The sequence below is a fragment of the Pseudophryne corroboree genome, chromosome 7, assembly GCF_028390025.1.
Source record: "Pseudophryne corroboree isolate aPseCor3 chromosome 7, aPseCor3.hap2, whole genome shotgun sequence".
Lineage (NCBI taxonomy): Eukaryota > Metazoa > Chordata > Amphibia > Anura > Myobatrachidae > Pseudophryne > Pseudophryne corroboree.
Genome location: NC_086450.1, coordinates 326,273,792 through 326,294,480, shown reverse-complemented (window position 1 = coordinate 326,294,480; position 20,689 = coordinate 326,273,792). Strand labels below are relative to the sequence as shown.

The 20,689-nt window shown below is 42.6% G+C and overlaps 1 protein-coding gene across 3 annotated transcripts in view; it reads left to right on the top strand.

Moving 5' to 3' along the window:
* The window catches only part of ERCC4 (ERCC excision repair 4, endonuclease catalytic subunit), a 114,985-nt gene that overhangs the window by 30,491 nt on the left and 63,805 nt on the right, over window positions 1-20,689 (top strand). For all 3 annotated transcript variants that reach the window (XM_063934336.1, XM_063934334.1, XM_063934335.1), the window contains exon 4: window positions 18,909-19,104. In XM_063934336.1, the coding sequence (XP_063790406.1) occupies window positions 18,909-19,104 (196 nt within the window). The remainder of the gene's footprint in view (window positions 1-18,908; window positions 19,105-20,689) is intronic.

The following is a 20,689-nucleotide window of genomic DNA, read 5'->3' as shown; positions in this document are numbered from 1 at the left end:
CAGGCACAGCAAGGGTGCAGGGCGCAGGGGGGGGCGCCCTGGGCAGCAAATTTTTACCTCACATAAGACTGGATGGGGGGGATTTTATGGTGTCACTAGACATAAAGGATGCATACCTTCATGTCCCCATATATCCTCCTCATCAGGTGTACCTGAGATTCGCTGTACAGGATTGTCATTACCAGTTTCAGACGTTGCCGTTTGGGCTTTCCACGGCCCTGAGAATTTTCACCAAGGTAATGGCGGAAATTATGGTGCTCCTGCGCAAGCAGGGGGTCACAATTATCCCATACTTGGACGATCTCCTGATAAAGGCAAGATCAAGAGATCAGTTACTAAAAAGCGTGTCTCTCTCCCTGAGAGTACTACAACAACATGGCTGGATTCTAAATCTACCAAAGTCATGTTTGAAATATCTTCTTTGCATTATTCTAATAATTTTTATAGCCAAAACTTTGGAGTACAAAGTCTATGGCAGGTGAAGCAGTGCCTCCCCTGCCTATCTTTTCCGCACATCTCTGACCAAAACTCACTCTGCTGTACCAGTGTATAATGCCCAGATGTACCCTTTGGCTTATATATTGTGTGTAAATCTGGCTCTAGTGCCAGCCAGTGCCTCCTGAGCCATTTAGCTCACCGCACGTCCCTGGTAGTCCGGGCCTTAAAAATTTATGTAGCCAGGACGGCTCGGGTTAGGAAAACAGAGGCGATGTTTGTCCTGTATGCAGCCAACAAGGTTGGCGCTCCTGCTTCTAAGCAGACTATTGCTCGCTGGATCTGTAACACGATTCAGCAGGCTCATTCTACGGCTGGATTGCCGTTACCAAATTCGGTAAAGGCCCATTCCACTAGGAAGGTGGACTCTTCTTGGGCGGCTGCCCGAGGCGTCTCGGCATTACAGCTTTGCCGAGCAGCTACTTGGTCGGGTTCAAACACTTTTGCAAAATTCTACAAGTTTGATACCCTGGCTGATGAGGACCTCATGTTTGCTCAATCGGTGCTGCAGAGTCATCCGCACTCTCCCGCCCGGTCTGGAGCTTTAGTAAAAACCCCATGGTCCTTACGGAGTCCCCAGCATCCTCTAGGACGTAAGAGAAAATAAGATTTGAAACTACCGGTAAATCTTTTTCTCCTAGTCCGTAGAGGATGCTGGGCGCTCGTCCCAGTGTGGACAAATTCTGCAAGGCTTGTATATAGTTGTTGCTTTCATAAGGGTTATGTTACAGTTGAGATCAGTCTCTGGCTGATGCTGTTTTGTTCATACTGTTAACTGGTTTAGTATATACCATGTTGTACGGTGTGTATGGTGTGGGCTGGTATGTATCTCGCCCTTAGATTAACAAAAATCCTTTCCTCGTACTGTCCGTCTCCTCTGGGCACAGTTCTATAACTGAGGTCTGGAGGAGGGGCATAGAGGGAGGAGCCAGTTCACACCCATCTAAAGTCTTAGAGTGCCCATGTCTCCTGCGGAGCCCATCTATACCCCATGGTCCTTATGGAGTCCCCAGCATCCTCTACGGACTAGGAGAAAAAGATTTACCGGTAGGTTTAAAATCTTATTTTTTCATCCACAGGGGTCACATAAAAGGTAATTTACACAGGTTGTACAGACTGATACCGACACGGACTCTGATTCCTGTGTCGACACTAGTGATTCCAGGGAAATAGATCCAAAATTAGCGAAAAACATAAAAAACATTCAGTACATGATTGTTGCTATAAAGGAGGTATTAGAAGTTACAGAGCCCCCTCCTTTACCTCAGGAGAAGGCTTACTTTTATAAAGAAAAGAAAATAAACGTAACTTTTCCTCCATCTCATGAGCTGAACACTCTCTTTGAGGGAGTCTGGGTAAACCCTGAAAAGAAATTTCAGATTCCCAAAAGAATTCAGGTAGCTTACCCTTTCCCTGCAGAGGACAGGAAAAGGTGGGAGTCACCCCCCATTTTAGACAGTGCCTTGTCACGGTTAGCAAAAAAGGTGATTCTCCCTGCGCCTGGGATGGCTTCACTGAAGGAGTCGGCAGACCACAAGTTGGAGAATACGTTGAAATCTATTTATGTGGCCAATGGGACACTATTCAGGCCTACCATTGCCTGTGCTTGGGTGAGTAGTGCTATTGAAAAGTGGTCAGAAAACTTATCATCAGACATTGGGGGTGATTCCGAGTTGTTCGCTCGCTAGCAGATTTTAGCAGCATTGAACACGCTAGGCCGCCGCCCTCTGGGAGTGTATCTTAGCTTAGCAGCATTGCGAATAGAAAATTCTTAGCAGTTTCTCAGTAGCTCCAGACCTACTCACAGATTGCGATCAGCTCAGGCCGTTTCGTTCCTGGTTTGACGTCACAAACACGCCCTGCGTTCAGCCAGCCACTCCCCCGTTTCTCCAGACACTCCCGCGTTTTTCCCTGACACGCCTGCGTTTTTCCGCACACTCCCAGAAAACGTCCAGTTTCCGCCCAGAAACACCTACTTCCTGTCAATCACACTCCGATCACTTCAACGATGAAAATTCTTCGTTCGCACGTGAGTAAATCTACTAAGTTTTGTGCTAAAATACTTACCGCATGCGCACTGCGAACCATGCGCATGCGCATTTTTGCCTTAATCGCTCCGTTGCGAAAATCGGCAACGAGCGAACAACTTGGAATGACCCCCATTGACACAATAGATAGAGACGAGATACTCCTAACGTTAGGTCATATCAAAGACGCTGCTGCATACATGCTAGAAGCCATGAAAGATATTGGTCTCTTGGGATCAAGAGCCGCTACCATGGCAGTCTCAGCATGGAGGGCGTTGTGGATTCGCCAATGGAATGCTGACGCAGAGTCCAAAAGGAATATGGAGGCTCTCCCGTATAAAGGTGAGGCCTTGTTTGGAGATGGGCTTTAGTTTCTGCGGCTACCGCTGGTAAGTCGACATTCTTGCCTAATGTTCCTGCGCCGGCGAAAAAGACACATCACAGTCAGATGCAGTCCTTTCGGCCCAATAAATACAAAAAGGGTAAAGGTTCCCCTTTCTTTGCGGGTAAAGGAAGGAGAAAAGTCTGCAGCGTCTACAGGATCTCAGGAGCAGAAATAAACGTCTGCTTCTGCCAAATCTTCAGCACGACGCTGGGGCTCCCTTGCGGTAGTCCGCTCAGGTGGGGGCACGCCTGAAACTCTTCAGTCAGTTCTGCGTTCAATCTGGCCTGGACCCGTGGGTCTTACAAATAGTGTCCCACGGGTACAAACTGGAGTTTCAAGACATTCCCCCATGCCAATTTTTCAAATCGGCCTTACCAGCTTCTATCCCAGACAGGGAAGTGATAGAGGCAGCAATACAAAAATTGTGTCAGGATCAAGTGATTGTCCTGGTTCCCTTGTCGCAACAAGAAGGGTTTTATTCAAGCCTAATCGTAGTTCCGAAGCAGGACGGCTCGGTCAGACCGCTTCTAAACCTGAAAACTCTGAATCTCTACCTGCAAAGGTTCAAGATGCCTACTTACATGTTCCCATTTATCCTCCACATCAAGCTTATCTGAGATTCGCGATACAGGATTGTCATTACCAATTTCAGACGTTGCCGTTTGGACTCTCTACGGCACCGAGGGTGTTCACCAAGGTGATTGCGGAGATGATGGTCCTCCTTCAACAGAAAGGAGTCAATATAATTCCTTACCTGGACGATCTCCTGATAAAAGCGAGGTCCAAGGTAAGGTTGGTGCAGAAAATTGCACTCTCCCTGACAGTACTTCAACAACACGGTTGGATCATAAATTTTCCAAAATCACAGTTTGAACCGACGACAAGATTGTCTTTTCTGGGGATGATACTGGACACAGAAGTACAGAGGGTATTTCTTCCAGTAGAAAAGGCTCTGGAAATCCAGATAATGGTCAAACAAATTCTGAAACCAACAAGGGTGTCGATTCATCAATGCATTCGGTTGTTGGGAAAGATGGTAGCGGTCTACGAGGCCATACAGTTTGGCCGATTCCATGCCAGAGTATTCCAGTGGGACCTTTTGGACAAGTAGTTTGGATCCCACCTACACATGCACCAGAGGATAATCCTGTCATCCAAAGCCAGAATTTCGCTCCTGTGGTGGCTACACAGTTCTCACCTACTAGAGGGACGCAGGTTCGGGATTCAGGACTGGGTCCTAGTAACCACGGATGCAAGTCTCCGAGGCTGGGGAGGAGTCACACAGGGGGAAAGCTTCCAAGAAAGATGGTCAAGTCAAGAAACTTGTCTTCACATAAACGTTCTGGAGTTTGGAGCCATTTACAATGGCCTTCTACAAGCGGTGCATCTTGTTCAAGATCAACCCGTACAGATCTAGTCGGACAATGTAACAGCAGTCACGTACATAAACCGTCAGGGCGGAACGAAAAGCAGAGCGGTGATGGCAGAGGTGACAAAGATCCTCCTCTGGGCAGAAAGACATGCAAGAGCTCTGTCGGCAATTTTCATTCCAGGAGTGGACAACTGGAAAGCAGACTTCCTCAGCAGACACGATCTCCATCCAGGAGAATGGGGCCGCCACCAAGAAGTCTTCGCAGAGGTGACAGGTCTTTGGGGAGTTCCTCAAGTAGACATGATGGCATCTCGTCTCAACAAGAAGCTTCAGAGATATTGTTCCAGGTCAAGAGACCCTCAAGCAATAGCAGTGGATGCACTAGTGACCCAGTGGGTGTTTCGGTCGGTGTATGTCTTCCCTCCACTTCCAGTAATACCAAAAGTTCTCAAGATCATAAGAAGAACAAGGGTTCGAGCGATCCTCGTTGTCCCAGACTGGACAAGGAGGTCTTGGTATCCAGATCTTCAGGAGTTACTCATAGAAGATCCTCGGCCTCTTCCTCTCCGCGAGGACCGTGCAGGGGCCGTGCATATATCAAGACTTATATCAAGACTTACTGCGGCTACGTTTGACGGCATGGCTGTTGAGCGCCGGATCCTAGCCCGGAAGGGTATTCCCAAAGAAGTCACTTCCACTCTGATTTAGGCCAGGAAAGGGGTAACGTCTAAACATTACCACCGTATTTGGAGAAAATATGTGTCTTGGTGTGAATCCAAGAAGGCTCCAACGGAAGAGTTTCAGTTAGGACGTTTTCTCCATTTTCTTCAGGCGGGTGTGGATGCGGGCCTACGATTGGGTTCAATCAAGGTCCAGATTTCGGCCTTGTCCGTTTTCATTCATAAACAATTGGCCTCCCTTCCAGAAGTTCAGACTTTCGTGAAAGGGGTTCTGCACATCCAACCTCCATTTGTGCCTCCTGTGGCACCATGGGATCTTAACGTGGTTTTGCAGTTCCTTCAATCGGATTGGTTTGAACCTCTCCAGTAGATGGAATTGAAGTTTCTCACTTGGAAAGTGGTCATGCTGTTGGCCTTGGCATCCGCAAGAAGGGTGTCTGAGTTAGGGGCCTTGTCTCACAAGAGCCCGTACTTGATTTTCCATGAAGATAGGGCTGAGTTAAGAACTCATCAGCAATTTCTTCTTAAGGTGGTTTCTTCTTTCCACATAAACCAACCTATTGTGGTGCCAGTGGCTACCTACACCTTAGCTGATTCAAAGTCTCTGGATGTGGTCAGAGCTTTGAAAATTTATGTTGCAAGTACAGCTCCAATAAGGAAAACAGAGGCTCTGTTTGTCCTGTATGCTCCCAACAAGATTAGGTGTCCTGCTTCTAAGAAAACTATTGCGCGCTGGATCAGAGTTACGATTCAGCACGCTCATTCTATGGCAGGATTGCCGGTACCGAATTCGGTGACTGCCCATTCTACTACGAAGGTGGGCTCATCCTGAGCGGCTGCCCGGACGTCTCGGCGTTACAGCTTTGCCGAGCAGCTACTTGGTCAGGGGCAAACATGTTTGCTAAGTTTTACAAGTTTGACACCTTGGCCGATGAGGACCGACAGTTTGGTCAATCGGTGCTGCAGGGTCATCCGCACTCTCCCGCCCGTACTGGAGCTTTGGTATAACCCCATGGTACTGAAGTGGACCACAGCATCCTCTAGGACGTATGAGAAAACAGGATTTTAATACCTACCGGTAAATCCTTTTCTCCTAGTCCGTAGAGGATGCTGGGCACCCAGACCAGTGCGTACTTTACCTGCAGTTGTTATTTTGTTAAAAATGTTTTCAGCACGGTTGCTGAAAGGTTCATGCCTGTTGGCATGTGTTTTGTTGAATGCCATGTGTGCGGCATGGTTGAAGTGTGAGCTAGTATGAATCTCACCGTTAAATTAAAAGTAAATCCTTTCCTCTAAATGTCAGTCTCCCTGGGCACAGTTCCTATACTGAGGTCTGGAGGAGGGGCATAGAGGGAGGAGCCCGTTCACACTCTAGAAAAGTCTTAAAGTGCCCATGGCTCCTGCAGAACCGTCTATACCCCATGGTACTGAAGTGGACCCCAGCATCCTCTACAGACTAGGAGAAAAGGATTTACCGGTAGGTATTAAAATCCTGTTTTTGCTTTCGTGATAAATCCTGAATTAAGCACATAGTTTGGACACACCCTTGTCTAATATAAATCTCTCTGCACATGTTACATCTGCCCACCTGCACTGCAGCATGGTTTTGCCCAGCTGCTAAGTTACTTGCTTTTTATTTTGCTTTCCTCCTAAATCACAGTCAGCCCAAATAGGTATAAGCATGGTAGAGGGGGCTTACCTGAGAAATAAGGTAGTGAGGGCCCTGCTTATGGCGGATAACTATCTAGATACCTTATGTACCGCACAGTTCTTGGATAATAAGCTTGTTTAGGCAGTGCCGCGCTTACCTTCTGTTTCATGTTATTTGATTTTATCCCCTCAATGTATCAGGCTGCATAATATATTGAAACTTTAAAACTAATAGATGTAATAACAACTATACTTTTAACATTCTGACAGCTCTGCCCGAATCGCTAATTCCATCAGCAGTGCACAAGCTGCTTTCATATGTCCTGCTGTCTGTCCCCTGGCTCATTTCAGTGAATAGCAGCAGGAGATTTCTGCTTTGTTGTACACATCCTGATTCTCATTACAAGCACCTACTGTACACAGGCCACTCGCTAACTTGCACGCATGTCTACTAGCTAACTAGCCCTGCAGCTGATTCAAAGCTGTTGTCAGAACTCCTGCTGCTTGGATGACAACATTATTTATATATTACTCGGAGTCAAGCAGTGGGAGTTTTAAAACTCTTTTGACTTTTTAGGATTCATGTTGCAAGTTGCTATAACTAACCTGTGCCATGGAGTTTATCTTTTAGCGGTTTTCAAACCCTGCGCTACATGGCACCTGTCTCAGTGAAGTGAATGTCATATGCTGTTACCCAGGCAGCAACGTTACTAAAACTGCTTTCAGCTTGCAATTTGGTTACTCTTTGGATTGTAATGTGGATCGTATAGCTGAAATAGCCTGCTGCTGCTATTTCTTGTAAAGAGCCAGGGAGCAAGAAAGACTGCGGAGCTGGTTAGAGCCCTTTATAGGTGTGTGTAATGTGGGTCACATGGTTCCTGGTGTGCTGCTGCAGATGAGTGGGATTAGCCCTAGAGTATATCTGTGCAGGTTGAGTCCCACTCAATACAATTCAGACCCATCTGACCAATGGAGACCCCATTCTTTTGATTCTATATACATTATGTGGATGAGGGTCAAACTTTGAAGAGAGATTAAGTGGAGAGAGATAAAGTACTAACCAATCCGTTCCTAACTATTGCTTTAAAGGCTGTGTTTGAAAAATGATAGAAGCTGATTTGATCAATTTATCTCTCTCCGAGATTTTATACATTTCCCCCTCAGAGTATTCTATACAATACATAGTGTTTTGCAGACAATTATACAACATACCATAGGCCACAAATGTTTGGTGACTGTGAAGTGCAGACCCCTCATCGACTGTATATTATTGTTTCACTCTTGGTTTCTGTTAAACTGATTGAAGCTTGTTAGGTATTTCATACCTTGGTACCCTACTCGGTAATAATCCGGACACCAGCTAGTATACCATGCTTTGGGTATAACTGGTTACTAACGAGATGCTTAACTGCAGAGTGTATAACATGGATATATGTACCCTAGCTGATACAGGTCCTTTACTGTTTAGATCCATATGTACTGTATGTAATGTGTCAATGGTTACTTTGAAATATGTGTGTTCTGGGTATAGCATTAAGGTCAGTGGTGCAGAGGGCATATTCTCTTGTTCTGTATGACTAGATATGTAAAAACATTTAATTCAGAATTTGAGATGTAAGATTAATGTTTTCTAAGCATCAGAACATCTGTATGTATTCACTATTAGCATTACTTCATTACTTCAGTTACACCACAGTCACTATCTAGAATAGGCGCACCCACTAATTGTCTGACCTTTTGGGCTATTTTTTCAAAATGTACTTTGTACACTGTTGTGAGCTCACACTTAGAAGTGATGTAAACCTGACACTGTGGGGGGAATTCAATTACGGGCAGGAAATTGAAGGAAAGAAAATGAGATGCAGTGATTTCTATAGAAATCTCTATAGAAATCACTGCTTTTATTTTCACACACCTCCAGAGCAATTCTGATTTGTCCTAAAATCATTAATTGTAGGAAAAATTGCCAGGACTTGCTCTGGCACCCCGGCGGAAACCCCACCTTAAGGACTAATTAAGCAATTGTAAGTTTCCAATTAGCTTTATTATTTTGTAAGGTGTCTTCTCTAGCATTGGGATCCAGTCCGCTGCAGCAGTGGTGAGTATGTGAGGTGTGTGAATGTGTGTATGTGACGAGATGTAGTTGGGATCCCGGCAGTGAGAATACAGACGCCGGAATGCCGACAGCTGTCAGAATGCCGACGCCGGAATCCCAATAGCCAGGATCCTGAACGTAAATATGCTGGGAGGGCTAGTGTTAGGCTGTGGGGAGGGAGGGTTTAGGTTAGGCTGCGTGGAGGGGAGGTTAGGGTTAGGCTGCAGAATGGGAGGGTTATGGTTAGGCTGCGGGGAGGGAGGGTTAGGATTAGCCTTACTTACCTTCAGCGCCCCGGCCGGGATTCCAAGCAGTTGGAATGCCGGGGTCAGTATTCTGACCGCCACCATCCTGACTGCCGGTATCCCATACCCAACCCATGTGTGACCCCCCCCCCCCTGTGCAGTGTCACCCCCCTCGGAGCCAACTGCTGGGAGAACTAAATCTCCCCGCAGCCCCTGAGACTCCTGGCAGCCCCTCCCGAGAGGGAAGATGAAGAGGAGACCACCGGGCAGGTGAGTATTAATTTTTTTTATATATTTTTTTTTTTACTCTCGTCTCAGGGTTTCAGCACTGAAAACGCTGTGACCATTTTTTAAAAATTGGATGCTGCTGGTATCTGGAGAGCGCATATCTGCGGTAAGCCAAAATTTATATTTTACATTTTATTTTTAGTATTATGCACTTAGAGGAGAATTCAGTTGGGCACAAGGTTTAACGAGGAGAGTTTTGTTATGGGAACACTTAACTGCAATTGAAAACCAAAAAGCTAGCATATGCTGGGCCATATAAGGAAATCTTTATAAAGAGATAATAATATAAATTGTAGCAACCAAGGAGTTTTGAGACCATATAACACTACAAGGCTCTAAGCAGAGTGCTTTTATACTGGCCACAGAAGTCCAAGGTAATACAGGTTGAGTATCCCATATCCAAATATTCCGAAATACGGAATATTCCGAAATACGGACTTTTTTGAGTGAGAGTGAGATAGTGAAACCTTTGTTTTTTGATGGCTCAATGTACACAAACTTTGTTTAATACACAAAGTTATTAAAAATATTGTATTAAATGACCACCGCACGTCCCTGGTATAAGGTGTATATGAAACATAAATGAATTGTGTGAATGTAGACACACTTTGTTTAATGCACAAAGTTATAAAAAATATTGGCTAAAATTGCCTTCAGGCTGTGTGTATAAGGTGTAAATGAAACATAAATGCATTCTGTGCTTAGATTTAGGTCCCATCACCATGATATCTCATTATGGTAAGCAATTAATCCAAAATACGGAAAAATCCCATATCCAAAATACCTCTGGTCCCAAGCATTTTGGATAAGGGAGACTCAACCTGTAGTTGTAATAATTTACAGTACTCATCTTTGATTAAGGGGGAATGTATCATACCATCTAAAGAGTGGGGAGGTTGCCTACAGCAATCAATCCACTTTGGCCTATCATTTTGTAGTGGATTCTATAAAATGGTATATTTTCCTCTATGGGGGGTATTCATTTAGTGCCGTTTTTTGGGGCTAGCCGAAACAACAGCACTAACTTATCATAGTGTATTCAATTGCGGGCGTTTTCGCCCATTTTTTAGTCCCTTTTCGCCCATGCCTTTTCATTTGTTATTGTAGGCGAATCGGCATGGGCGAAAAATGAACACAAAAACGGGCAAAAACGCCCGCAAATTCGCCAAAACACATAGATCAGCGGCAAATACGCCAATCCTCATGGTTTTTCGCCCATGCCATTTTTTTTTCTACCAGTCAAAAATACGGCACGGGCATTGAATAGGTCGAATGTAAATTCGACCTATAAACAGCCGAAAAGTGCAGTTTTTCGCCTGGATGAAAAAACCGACACTAAACGAATATCCCCGTAAGGCTCTTACCTTCTTATACAGTGCCGAATAGAAATGTTTTTGTACTTCAACTGTTTGTCTTGATTCATCAAACAATTGTGGACACTGCCCTGATATCGCCACTAGATGCCAGCAAAGTCGTTGATTCTTTTATTTTTTTTCTGTAATGTTAGAATTTTTGTGCTAATTTGTATTGGTCTTTTTAACTATTATTGCTTTATAAAATTCTTCGTTTTAATGCACAGTTAGACCAATAATTCAGATATTGCATATATGCCTGTTTTGTTGTTGTTGTGCAGTATAGGGCTTTAAAAAAAACAAAAAAACATTTTTATTGAAACAATATGTTATACAATCCACAATGTACAATACAGATAAAAAGTTTGTACAAAAATGTCATAAAACATTAAAGTTACACACATAAGGTATTGTTGTCGAGTTCTTGTGTCTTCTATGGAGACTAGAGGTCCCAAATGTCGGCAAAATTAGCACTGGATTTACTATATAGAAATACTGAAAGCATTACTAAACAATCGGCGTATTGATTCTGCGCACACAAAAAATCCACAACCTACAAAAACACATCAGAATTACAGAAATACATACAATACCAAAATTAGTAAAGAAAAATAAGAGGGTTGCCTGCGCCCGTACTCCCATTTCCCCCGAGACTGTACAAGAAGAAACTTTACAATGTAATTGGTGGGTCTCCTCCCAGTGTCCTGTTCATATACCACAAAGTATTAGTCAGAGAATTATGTATTTGTGATCTTATGGGGGTGGAAAGTGTGGCTGCATAGCTCTCCCACACCTCAAAAAAATTTCTACTTTTTTGTCTTTTTCAAACATTACTCCCACCCATTCCATTCTAAATAAGTATAACAATTTTGCCTTAAATAACGGGATTGAAGGAGTCTCCGGGTGAATCTATACTTGCAGTATGGTTTTACGAGCAGCAGCGCTCGCTGCTAAGAGCAGATTTTTGCTACCTCTTGACATATTCTGATTTTTAGGAAAAATGCCAAAGAGAGCCCATTCAGATGTTAAGGATAAGTAATTCACCAGATGATCAGTGACATATTTGTGGATTTTAACCCAGAAGCTCCTAATGAGTGGGCAGTGCCAAAGACAGTTAAAAAGATCAGCATGAGATTCCCCACATTTCAGCCAGCATGCAAAGATGAAAGACCAAGTAAAAATCTTTTATGTGGACATAAATAAGTTTTGTGACGTATGTTTAAGAACATTTTCCTACATCTTGAGGAAGAAAGTGTCTTACATGCGTGGGAATGAGCTTTCAAGAAATATGGATTAGCCATGTCATTATACCCTCTGATCTAGTGGAGTAGTTCAAGACTGTCTGAAAATGTTTATAACCTATTGATATAGCATTTTTGTTTAATGGTACCCGCTTCAGCATATCATCTACCACATTTTGCCAATCATCTGGTAAGATATCTTATAGTATTGGACCAATAAAAAGGCAATTGGGTATGGTTCCACCACTGGAAACTTGTCAATTGCCTCCTTGAACATTAACGGCCGACGCTGTCTACAGTCAAGCAAGCTCCCTACATTAACAATTCCACCCGCTCTCCATATGTAAAACGGAAGGTAAGCCCACCCATCCTGAAACTCAGGATTGTTAATAAAGGGAAGAAATATAGATTTGTGTGCGTTAACATTGCATTTATGTCTCATTCCCACCCACAATTTTTTAACGTGCCATAAGAGTGGGTTATCCTTGATGTGCAAGGGGACTTCTTGTTCATGCATGTGTAAGAAGCTTACTAAGTCACCACCCTGAAAAAATTCCCTTTCTAAATCAGTGTTGGCATAGATTTCCTGGTTGTGAATCTAATCTTGGAGGTACCTCAGTTGGGCCACTTGAGAATACCATTGGACATTAGGGAAGTTCAGCCACCCATTAGTAATTGCTTGTTGCAATTTAATTAAGCTTATACGTGGCTTCTTGCCGTGCCATATGAATTTACGAAATAAAAAATGCAGATATTGGGTGTCTTTAGGTGTACTTACATTAGGATGGGTTTAAACTATATACATAAGACGTGGAAACGAAACCATTTTTATTAAATTGACCCTACCCAGATAAGATAATTGTAATGATTTCCATCTCTCCAGCTCAGCTGCAATTGTATTGATCACCAATGTATAATTTAAATTGTAGAGATTCTTTGGATTCCTAGGTATTAGTATACCTAAGTAAGTCATATGGTCAGAAGTCCAAGTTAAAGGTAGATCTCCAACCCTACACACGGATAATTATTAGGACCCAACAGAGCGCTAGTGATTTTAACCAATTGATACAATAACCAGAAACCTATCCAAATGATTGTAAAAGATTAAAGATGTGGGTCAAAGAGCTTGAAGGGTCATCAATATATAATAGGGTATCATCGGCAAACACTGTTAATTTTATTTCTTTCCTTCCAATAGTAATCCCTTTGAAATGAGTGTCATTTTGCAAAATACAAATTAGCGGGTCTATCGCTAAATTAAAAAGAAGGGGGGACAAGTGGCCCCCCTGACGGGTCCGTCTCTGCATGCAATAGGATCGCTACTGAAGCCGTTAATCAAAAGTGTAGTAGATGGCAATGTATACAGGTACTTAATGATCTTAATAAAATCTTGATGAAAGGTCCAAATTAGTAAAGTGGAATATAAATGAGGCCAAAGTACCGTGTCAAACACCTTTGTAGTGTCTTAAGCTCAGTAACACATTTTGCGAGTTTTGCAATTGAGCCGAAAACACAGTCGCTGCAATGGCTGCTCTGACCCCTTCGACAGAGTGTTTGTTTTTCACAAAACCTAAATGATGGGGAGTTAAGGCATGAGGAAGAATCAGTTGTAACCTTTCTGAGAGAATTTTAGCCATTAATTTGATGCTCCATATTCAGTAGAGTTATGGGTCTGTAAGATCCAACCAGCTGAGGGTCCTGATTCGGTTTTGGAATCAAAATAGTATGTGCAGTATTACAGTGATGAAAAGGAGTGTAATGTCTTATTATATCGTTAAATAATTCAGGTAAAGTAGGTGTAATATGCGGGTGTAAGAGTTTATAGAATTCATTCGATAGACCATCTTGTCCCGGAGACTTATGCAAATGAAGTTTAGATATTGCATCGTCAACTTACTGCGCGGTGATTGGTTCTATCAATGAATCTGCTTGAGTAGTATTTAGGGAGGGTATGTTTGCCTTCCTCATCAATAGTTCATGCGCCCCTCTGTCAAAGGGAAGGTCAGAGTACAGGTCAGTAAAATACGATTCAAACTGGTTCACAATTGCGCGAGTGTCAGTGATTAGCTGGCCAGACTGTCTATGTTTCAGAGCCGTTATAAATCTCTTAGAGTGCTTTCTCCTCACCATAGTCACTAGAAGACGGCCTGTCTTGTTTCCCCATTGATAATACTTGTATCAGGAAAAGGTCAGATCCCTTTTAGCTTTAGACAATCATTTAGTAACTGTTTAGCCTCAGTATATTTGTTCAAGGAAGCATCACTAGAGAACGTAAGATGTTCCTGAAGAGCTATAGTCATAGAGTCATGCAGAGAGCGATAAGTGGCCGTCAACTTCCTTTTTTGTCTAGTGACATACAGTATTCAATTATCTGACCCCTTAGTACTGATTTTGCTGTGCCCCAAAAAATAGTGGGTCTTTCCCAATATTCCAAGTTATCGTCTTGATAATTTAATCAATGGTTAGTTAAAAATAGTCGAAAGTCATCTGATTGGTATAGGTAACTGAGGAATCCCCATAACCTAGTACCACCCGAATGTATCATTCATTCCGGAATCAGTGAGATAGGGGCATGATCAGAAATCAGCACACTGTGAATATCAGCGTGCTTCACTTGGGAAACGAGCAAGTCAGCAATTAGGAAGGAATCTATACGAGACCATGAGTGGTGAACATTGGAATAAAAAGTAGATGACCTATCTGTCGGGTTCAATAGTCGCCACATATCAGTGAGCTGGAGAGTTGACCTCATTGATTGTATTAGTTTCCACAAATGTGGGTTCGGATTATTCGGGGGAGGGCTTTTATCAATGTTTAGGATTACTGACTTAAAATCTCCACCCAACACTAACGCAAAGTTTTCACGCTGCAGAAAAATGATAGAGAGATTCTGCAGAAATTCAGACGTCCCTACGTTCGGAGCATATACATTTACCAATGTATATTTAGCACCCCACACTTCTACATCTAGAATTAGATACCTGCCGTTCTGGTCATTTATAGAGTTTTGAAAAGTGTAATGCAAGTTTTTTTTAAATTATATTGCAACACGTCTTGCCTTCCTTTTGATAGTCAGCTGATATACAGCCATCTATCCAAGGTGCCTTCAAAGTAGCTCCAGAATCTTTTAGCCAATGAGTTTCTTGTAGGAATATAATTTGGGGATTGAAGCGTTTTAAATGTGTGACAACTCTTTTGCGCTTTATGGGAGAGTTGAGACCGCCAACATTCCAGGAGACCACCTTAAGCTGTGAGTCAACAGTTGTGGGGGGTGTAGCTAAGGAGTTGAAATTCTGACTAGCCAATACCTAATCGAGGGAGGGTATATAGACTGATATTACAGACTAGAGAAGCCCACTCCTTGCCCCCCCCCCACTCCTTGTCCCAGCGAGCAAGGAGTGCAGGGCTGGATTCCAAAAATGATGGAATAAGTCTCCTACTTGGGGGGAAGGAGACGGAACACAAACAACAAAAAATAATACAAAAAGAGTACAACACATCGCTTCAAACACCATTTTCAATCATTTTCCTTAAACAGGTGAAACCTTACAAGCGTCATTGTGAGAAATAACGCTTGACACAAACTTAGAAACAAAAAATTAAGTAGTTGATGAACTAAGCAAGTAGCTCCAACATGGACATATAAACTTATAGATTGCACAAAGTAAAGCACACTAAGGCAAGTGTCGCATTGAATATTAGTGATCGGCTGGCCTTCTAGAGCCTAACAACTTTGTCACATGGGTTTTAGCTGTACTGGAATACGTAAAATAGAAGGTTTTGCCATTATCTTGAATGCGTAATTTTGCTGGGTACATGAGGGCGAAACGGGCATTATTGTCATAAACTAGTTTGCAGACACTGGAGAACTCCCTACGTCTCTGCGACACTGAAGCCGAAAAATCCTGAAAGATGAGTATCTTACGGTCCCTCGCCTTCAGTTTGGAGCTTCTGCGATACGAACGCAGAATCAGCTCCTTCATGCGGAAGTACACGAACCTCTCAATCACTGGCCGAGGCCTAGAATCAGTATTCGGTCTAGTTGGACCGATCCTATGAGCCCTTTCAATATGTGGCAGAAAAGTCTCCTCAGAGATCTCCAGTGCTGAAAACACCTCAGTGGAGAGAAATTCTAGCAATTGTGAGTCCCTAATGGTCTCTGGAATACCCATAAATCTGAGATTATATCTCCTATCTCTGTTCTCCAAGACATCAATTTTAGCTTGTAGAGTTTGAATAGTGAACGCATATGTATCCGCTGTTTGTTGGAGACCATATACGTGATCTTCCGTGTCATTCACCCTCTGTTCCACCTCAGTAAGCCTAGTAGAATGTGTTTCCAACTTGGCCAATGTCGTGTTTAGTGCAGTCTGAATCTGTTAAAGCTTTTTATCAATAAATTGAATATTGTCAAGTTTTTTTTTATCTATCTGAGGCATCAAAATTTTAGATAACTCCTAAGCCATTTGGGATAGGGAGGAGTGACCCGAGGAAACGTCGGTGTCAGACATTCTATCTGGGGAGTCAGTAATGCGGGGGGATGAAGGCGGATTTGATTTGCCAGGGGGTTGTCTATTCTTGCTCATCCTGGTATTAACAGCAGACTGGCTAGATTTGCCTGAAGTATTCTTATGGACGTATCTGTCCATAACCCACCTTCCAAAAACTTATTGGCAATAAGGTACCAATAGTACCAATTATCCAAAACTACACTAAGGCACGACACTGCACAGGTTATATGACTATTATATCAGGAAAAATTACAGAAATGTGGCAGAGCTACTTAAATGACGGCCAACATTTACCTCATTACACAAACATTATCCATAAGGATGCTAATCTTCAGAAATATCAAAAATATTGATGGATAACAATACAACAAATATCATAGATAATTAATATTACCGGTAATAGTTCAAGATACAATGAGAATTACCAAGAATCTCATATTCCAGTTGTCAGTAAGGAATATATTTGAGCCCTATTACGAGATGGTGAACTAAACCTACCAACCAGGGTAGGATTATCACAGTATCAACTAAAGGTTGCAAGTGGTATGTTAGTCTTCAGAAAAAATGTAGCAAGGTTATGAGGCCAGTAACACCCCAAGTCCTAACAGGTGATATTCAAAATAACTGAGATAGACTTTGGATGTAATAAAGAATCACCAGCAGGCCTCAGGAAAGGGCAGTTGAAAGCATTCCTTGGAGAATAATACTTACAATATGCGAACACAATATACAGTAGGAGTGCACAATACAGTATATGAAAATAGAAGTAGTTAACTAATACCAGTGAACGTGCAACTAGTATTCATTCCAAGTAAAATATCAAAGTCAGGCTTACCGGTAGTAGTACAGGTTGAGTATCCCATATCCAAGTATTCCAAAATAAATTTTTTGAGTGAGATTGTGAAACCTTTGTTTTCTGATGGCTCAATGCACACAAACTTTGTTAAATACACAAAGTTATTAAAAATATTGTATTAAATAACCTTCAGGCTGTCTGTGTAAGGCGTATATGAAACATAAATGAATTGTGTGAATGTACACACACTTTGTTTAATGCACAGTTATTAAAAATATTAGCTAAAATTACCTTCAGACTGTGGGTTGTATAAGGTGTATATGAAACATAAATGCATTCTGTGATTAGACTTGGGTCCCATCACCATGATATCTCATTATGGTATGCAATTATTCCAAAATACGGAAAAATCCGATATCCAAAATACTTCTGGTCCCAAGCATTTTGGATAAGGGATACTCAACCTGTAATAAATTTGTACTAGAATATAAGTGTGCATATGTCAAGCGCATTCACCAGTACATGCATTAATATTACAATGCAGATTATAAGAAGCAAATATGGATTGTGTTTGTAACCACTTCTTATAGCAGCACTTCTATCTGCTAAATGGACTTTGTACCCTAACACAGTACACACTAACCAATTATTACCGGTCGGCAAGAGTGATGCCAAAAAAGGTTAGATCACTATTTTAACTAAGAGCCATATAGAGAACACTCACTGCACAATATGTGTCTCGGCTCTCTGTGAAACACAACGGTCGTATTGTTGGGCAGAGTTATTAAACTAGATTACGTTTGTCCAAAGTTATTGATAAGTGGATGGACTGTAGGTGATAAGATATAATGCAAAGAGAGGTAGGTAGCTCAAAGAAACAGTTCACGTAATCCTGAAGAGGCTTGAAGGTATATTCTGTGTTCCCCAACTTCTCGTCTGCAACCCATTAACAGGGACATCTGACAGTCTATGTAAGGCTTATAGTTTGCAGACTTGTTCCTAATAGGGCTTTTTAAAGTTTTGTTTACATTGGTTCTTGACATATGCATCTCATCTGAATATGGTCACAGAATGGGTCTGGTTCAGCGTTACACATGCTTTGGAATGCAGCCGGAACTTGAGATTCCCAGCAAACTGTGCATTCGTTGACGTAAACACTTTTAGGGGGTATTTATCAAAGCTCAGAAAGAGATACAATTGTGAGTGATAAAGGACCAGTCAATCAGCTTCTGCCTTACATTCTGCATGCTGTATTTGAAAAATTACATTTAGGATCTGATTGGTTGGTACTTTCTCACAATTCTATCTCTCGCCAAGCTTTAATAAATACACCCCTAAGAGCATTTACAAGTGACTCGGTTGCTTCTCGTTTACGGCAAATGGGCATTACTGGGGGTCAACGGAGCACTTGCACATAGAGGGAGTGTCCTGTTAGTGTATAGACCGTTGCGGGCTATTCAATGAGAAGGTATGTAGAAAAGATGGGGGCTGTGTGTTATCATGGACAGAATACAGGCAAGTGTTCACATAGATTTCATTAGCTGGAAATAGCCTGAACTGTGATTGCCTTACAGGTGATCAGAATCGGGACCAGTGGCTGCTGTTTAGTTTTGGTTATTGAGGAATTCAAAAGTTTTATCTCAATTCCTGGGTAGACTTTAAAAAAGCAACAATGTTACTGTAAAACTATTGATTATTTTTTTTCTGTTACATTGAGTATTCTGCTGTTTAAACAAAGAATAATAACTATATATATTATATTTTCAACCAGGTATCCTCGTGTACAAGGCACACAAGATCATAGAGTCATGCCAGGAAGCCTTTATACTGCGCCTGTACAGGCAGAAGAACAAACAGGGCTTCATCAAAGCCTTCACAGACAATGCAGTCGCTTTTCACACAGGCTTCTGTCAGGTAGAGCGAGTAATGAGAAATCTGTTTGTCAGAAAACTGTATTTATGGCCAAGGTGGGTATATAATGATTTATTTTTTATTTTTTTATTGTTCATTTATTTTTTTTTTATGTTAAGAAATGAAAACATTTGCTTTGCACATTGAGGAAAAGTTTGGTAAATATTGTTGGATGCCCTTTTTTTCCCCCTTGAAAATTCAGAAATTTTTTGCATCTGTCCTCATGCCATGCATTTTGCGTTAGTGACTCCTTGTTTTAAGGGAGACTGAACAGATGGTGGAGCAGGCTCGTAAGAGTAGCGGAAGTACAGTATACATGTGTTCGCACAAACTGCTTCCCATGCTGACCAAAAGGAAGACACACATTCTCCTATTTGGATGCGGATCACGTGCGGGTGCTCAATGATGCAAAATGCTGAAATGATGGTGACAGGCAGCAGCCAATTTTGATTAGCTAAATAGTTGTAAATCTCTCCCACTTATACTGTTGTAATGTGGCTGCTCCAATCTATTTGTATTATTGCAGTGATATTTGCAATCCGTCTGCAGTAATATTTCATTTGTAATTTCTTTAGCATCCATAAGGGATATTGGGGACACATTAGTACGATGGGGTATAGATGGGGTCCAAAGGACCCAGTTGAAATTTCTTCAACTGGGTGTGCTGGCTCCTCCCCTCTATACCCCCTCCCACGGACAGTTTAGAAAAAAAGTGCCCTCAGGAGAGGATGCACATCTCTGCAGCTCCAGAGAGTTTTCTTTAGTTTATTTTCAATCTTTGTTATTTTTGGTTTGCTGTTTGGGCTTCAGCATACAGTACCTGCACCATGGGAGTTAGAGGGGGCGGTCACCGGCCTTGCGAGGTGTCAGAGCCGCTTCCCCGCTGCAGGACCACCGTCCTGGGAGGTTTTGTTCAGCGGGGTACTGCATCTTGGCTGTCACAATCTGTGGTGAGTACAAACCAGAGGGCTCCACTAGGGGGGTCCCCCGGTTCACTCTGCGGCTGGCATGCAGGTGAGGCATATGGGACCCTCCTGGGGGGGACCCGTTATAGCTCCCTGTGTACACTGGCAGCGGTTAGTGTAACCTTGCATTTATGTTAGGTTTAACACTGTTTGGGAGACATTGCCAGTATAAATATTACTGAAGCTCTGGTACCATTACAGGGGGCGGAGCTTCCTCAGAGCGGGATCAGTGGCATTTTGGTGCCTTCCTCTGCATACAGCAGTAGCAGCAGGCACACACAGCTCCTCCAGACACGCAGGAACACGCTGGGAACTTGGTACAGGGTCTATCTAAGTGGGAGAGCTGCTAATGTGCACATTCTGTGTCCCTTTGGGGAACATATATATTATATTATAACATATACAGTGTTTCACTGAATACAACAGCTACCAGCCTCACTGGGGCTAGGTAGTTTGGGTGTGCTGGTGCCTTCTCTCTGTCTCCCCCTCACATACAGTAAGGGCAGGCTTGCACTATACTTGTCTGTGTGTATGTCTGTGTTGTTACTGCAATCATGGCAAAACACAAGTTGTACAGTATGTGTAACACCAGATTCTCCCCACTATCATCTGGATCTATTTCTTGCGTACAATGTAGTCAGTCCTTAAAAATCACTGAGGAGGCTGTGGGGGAGGG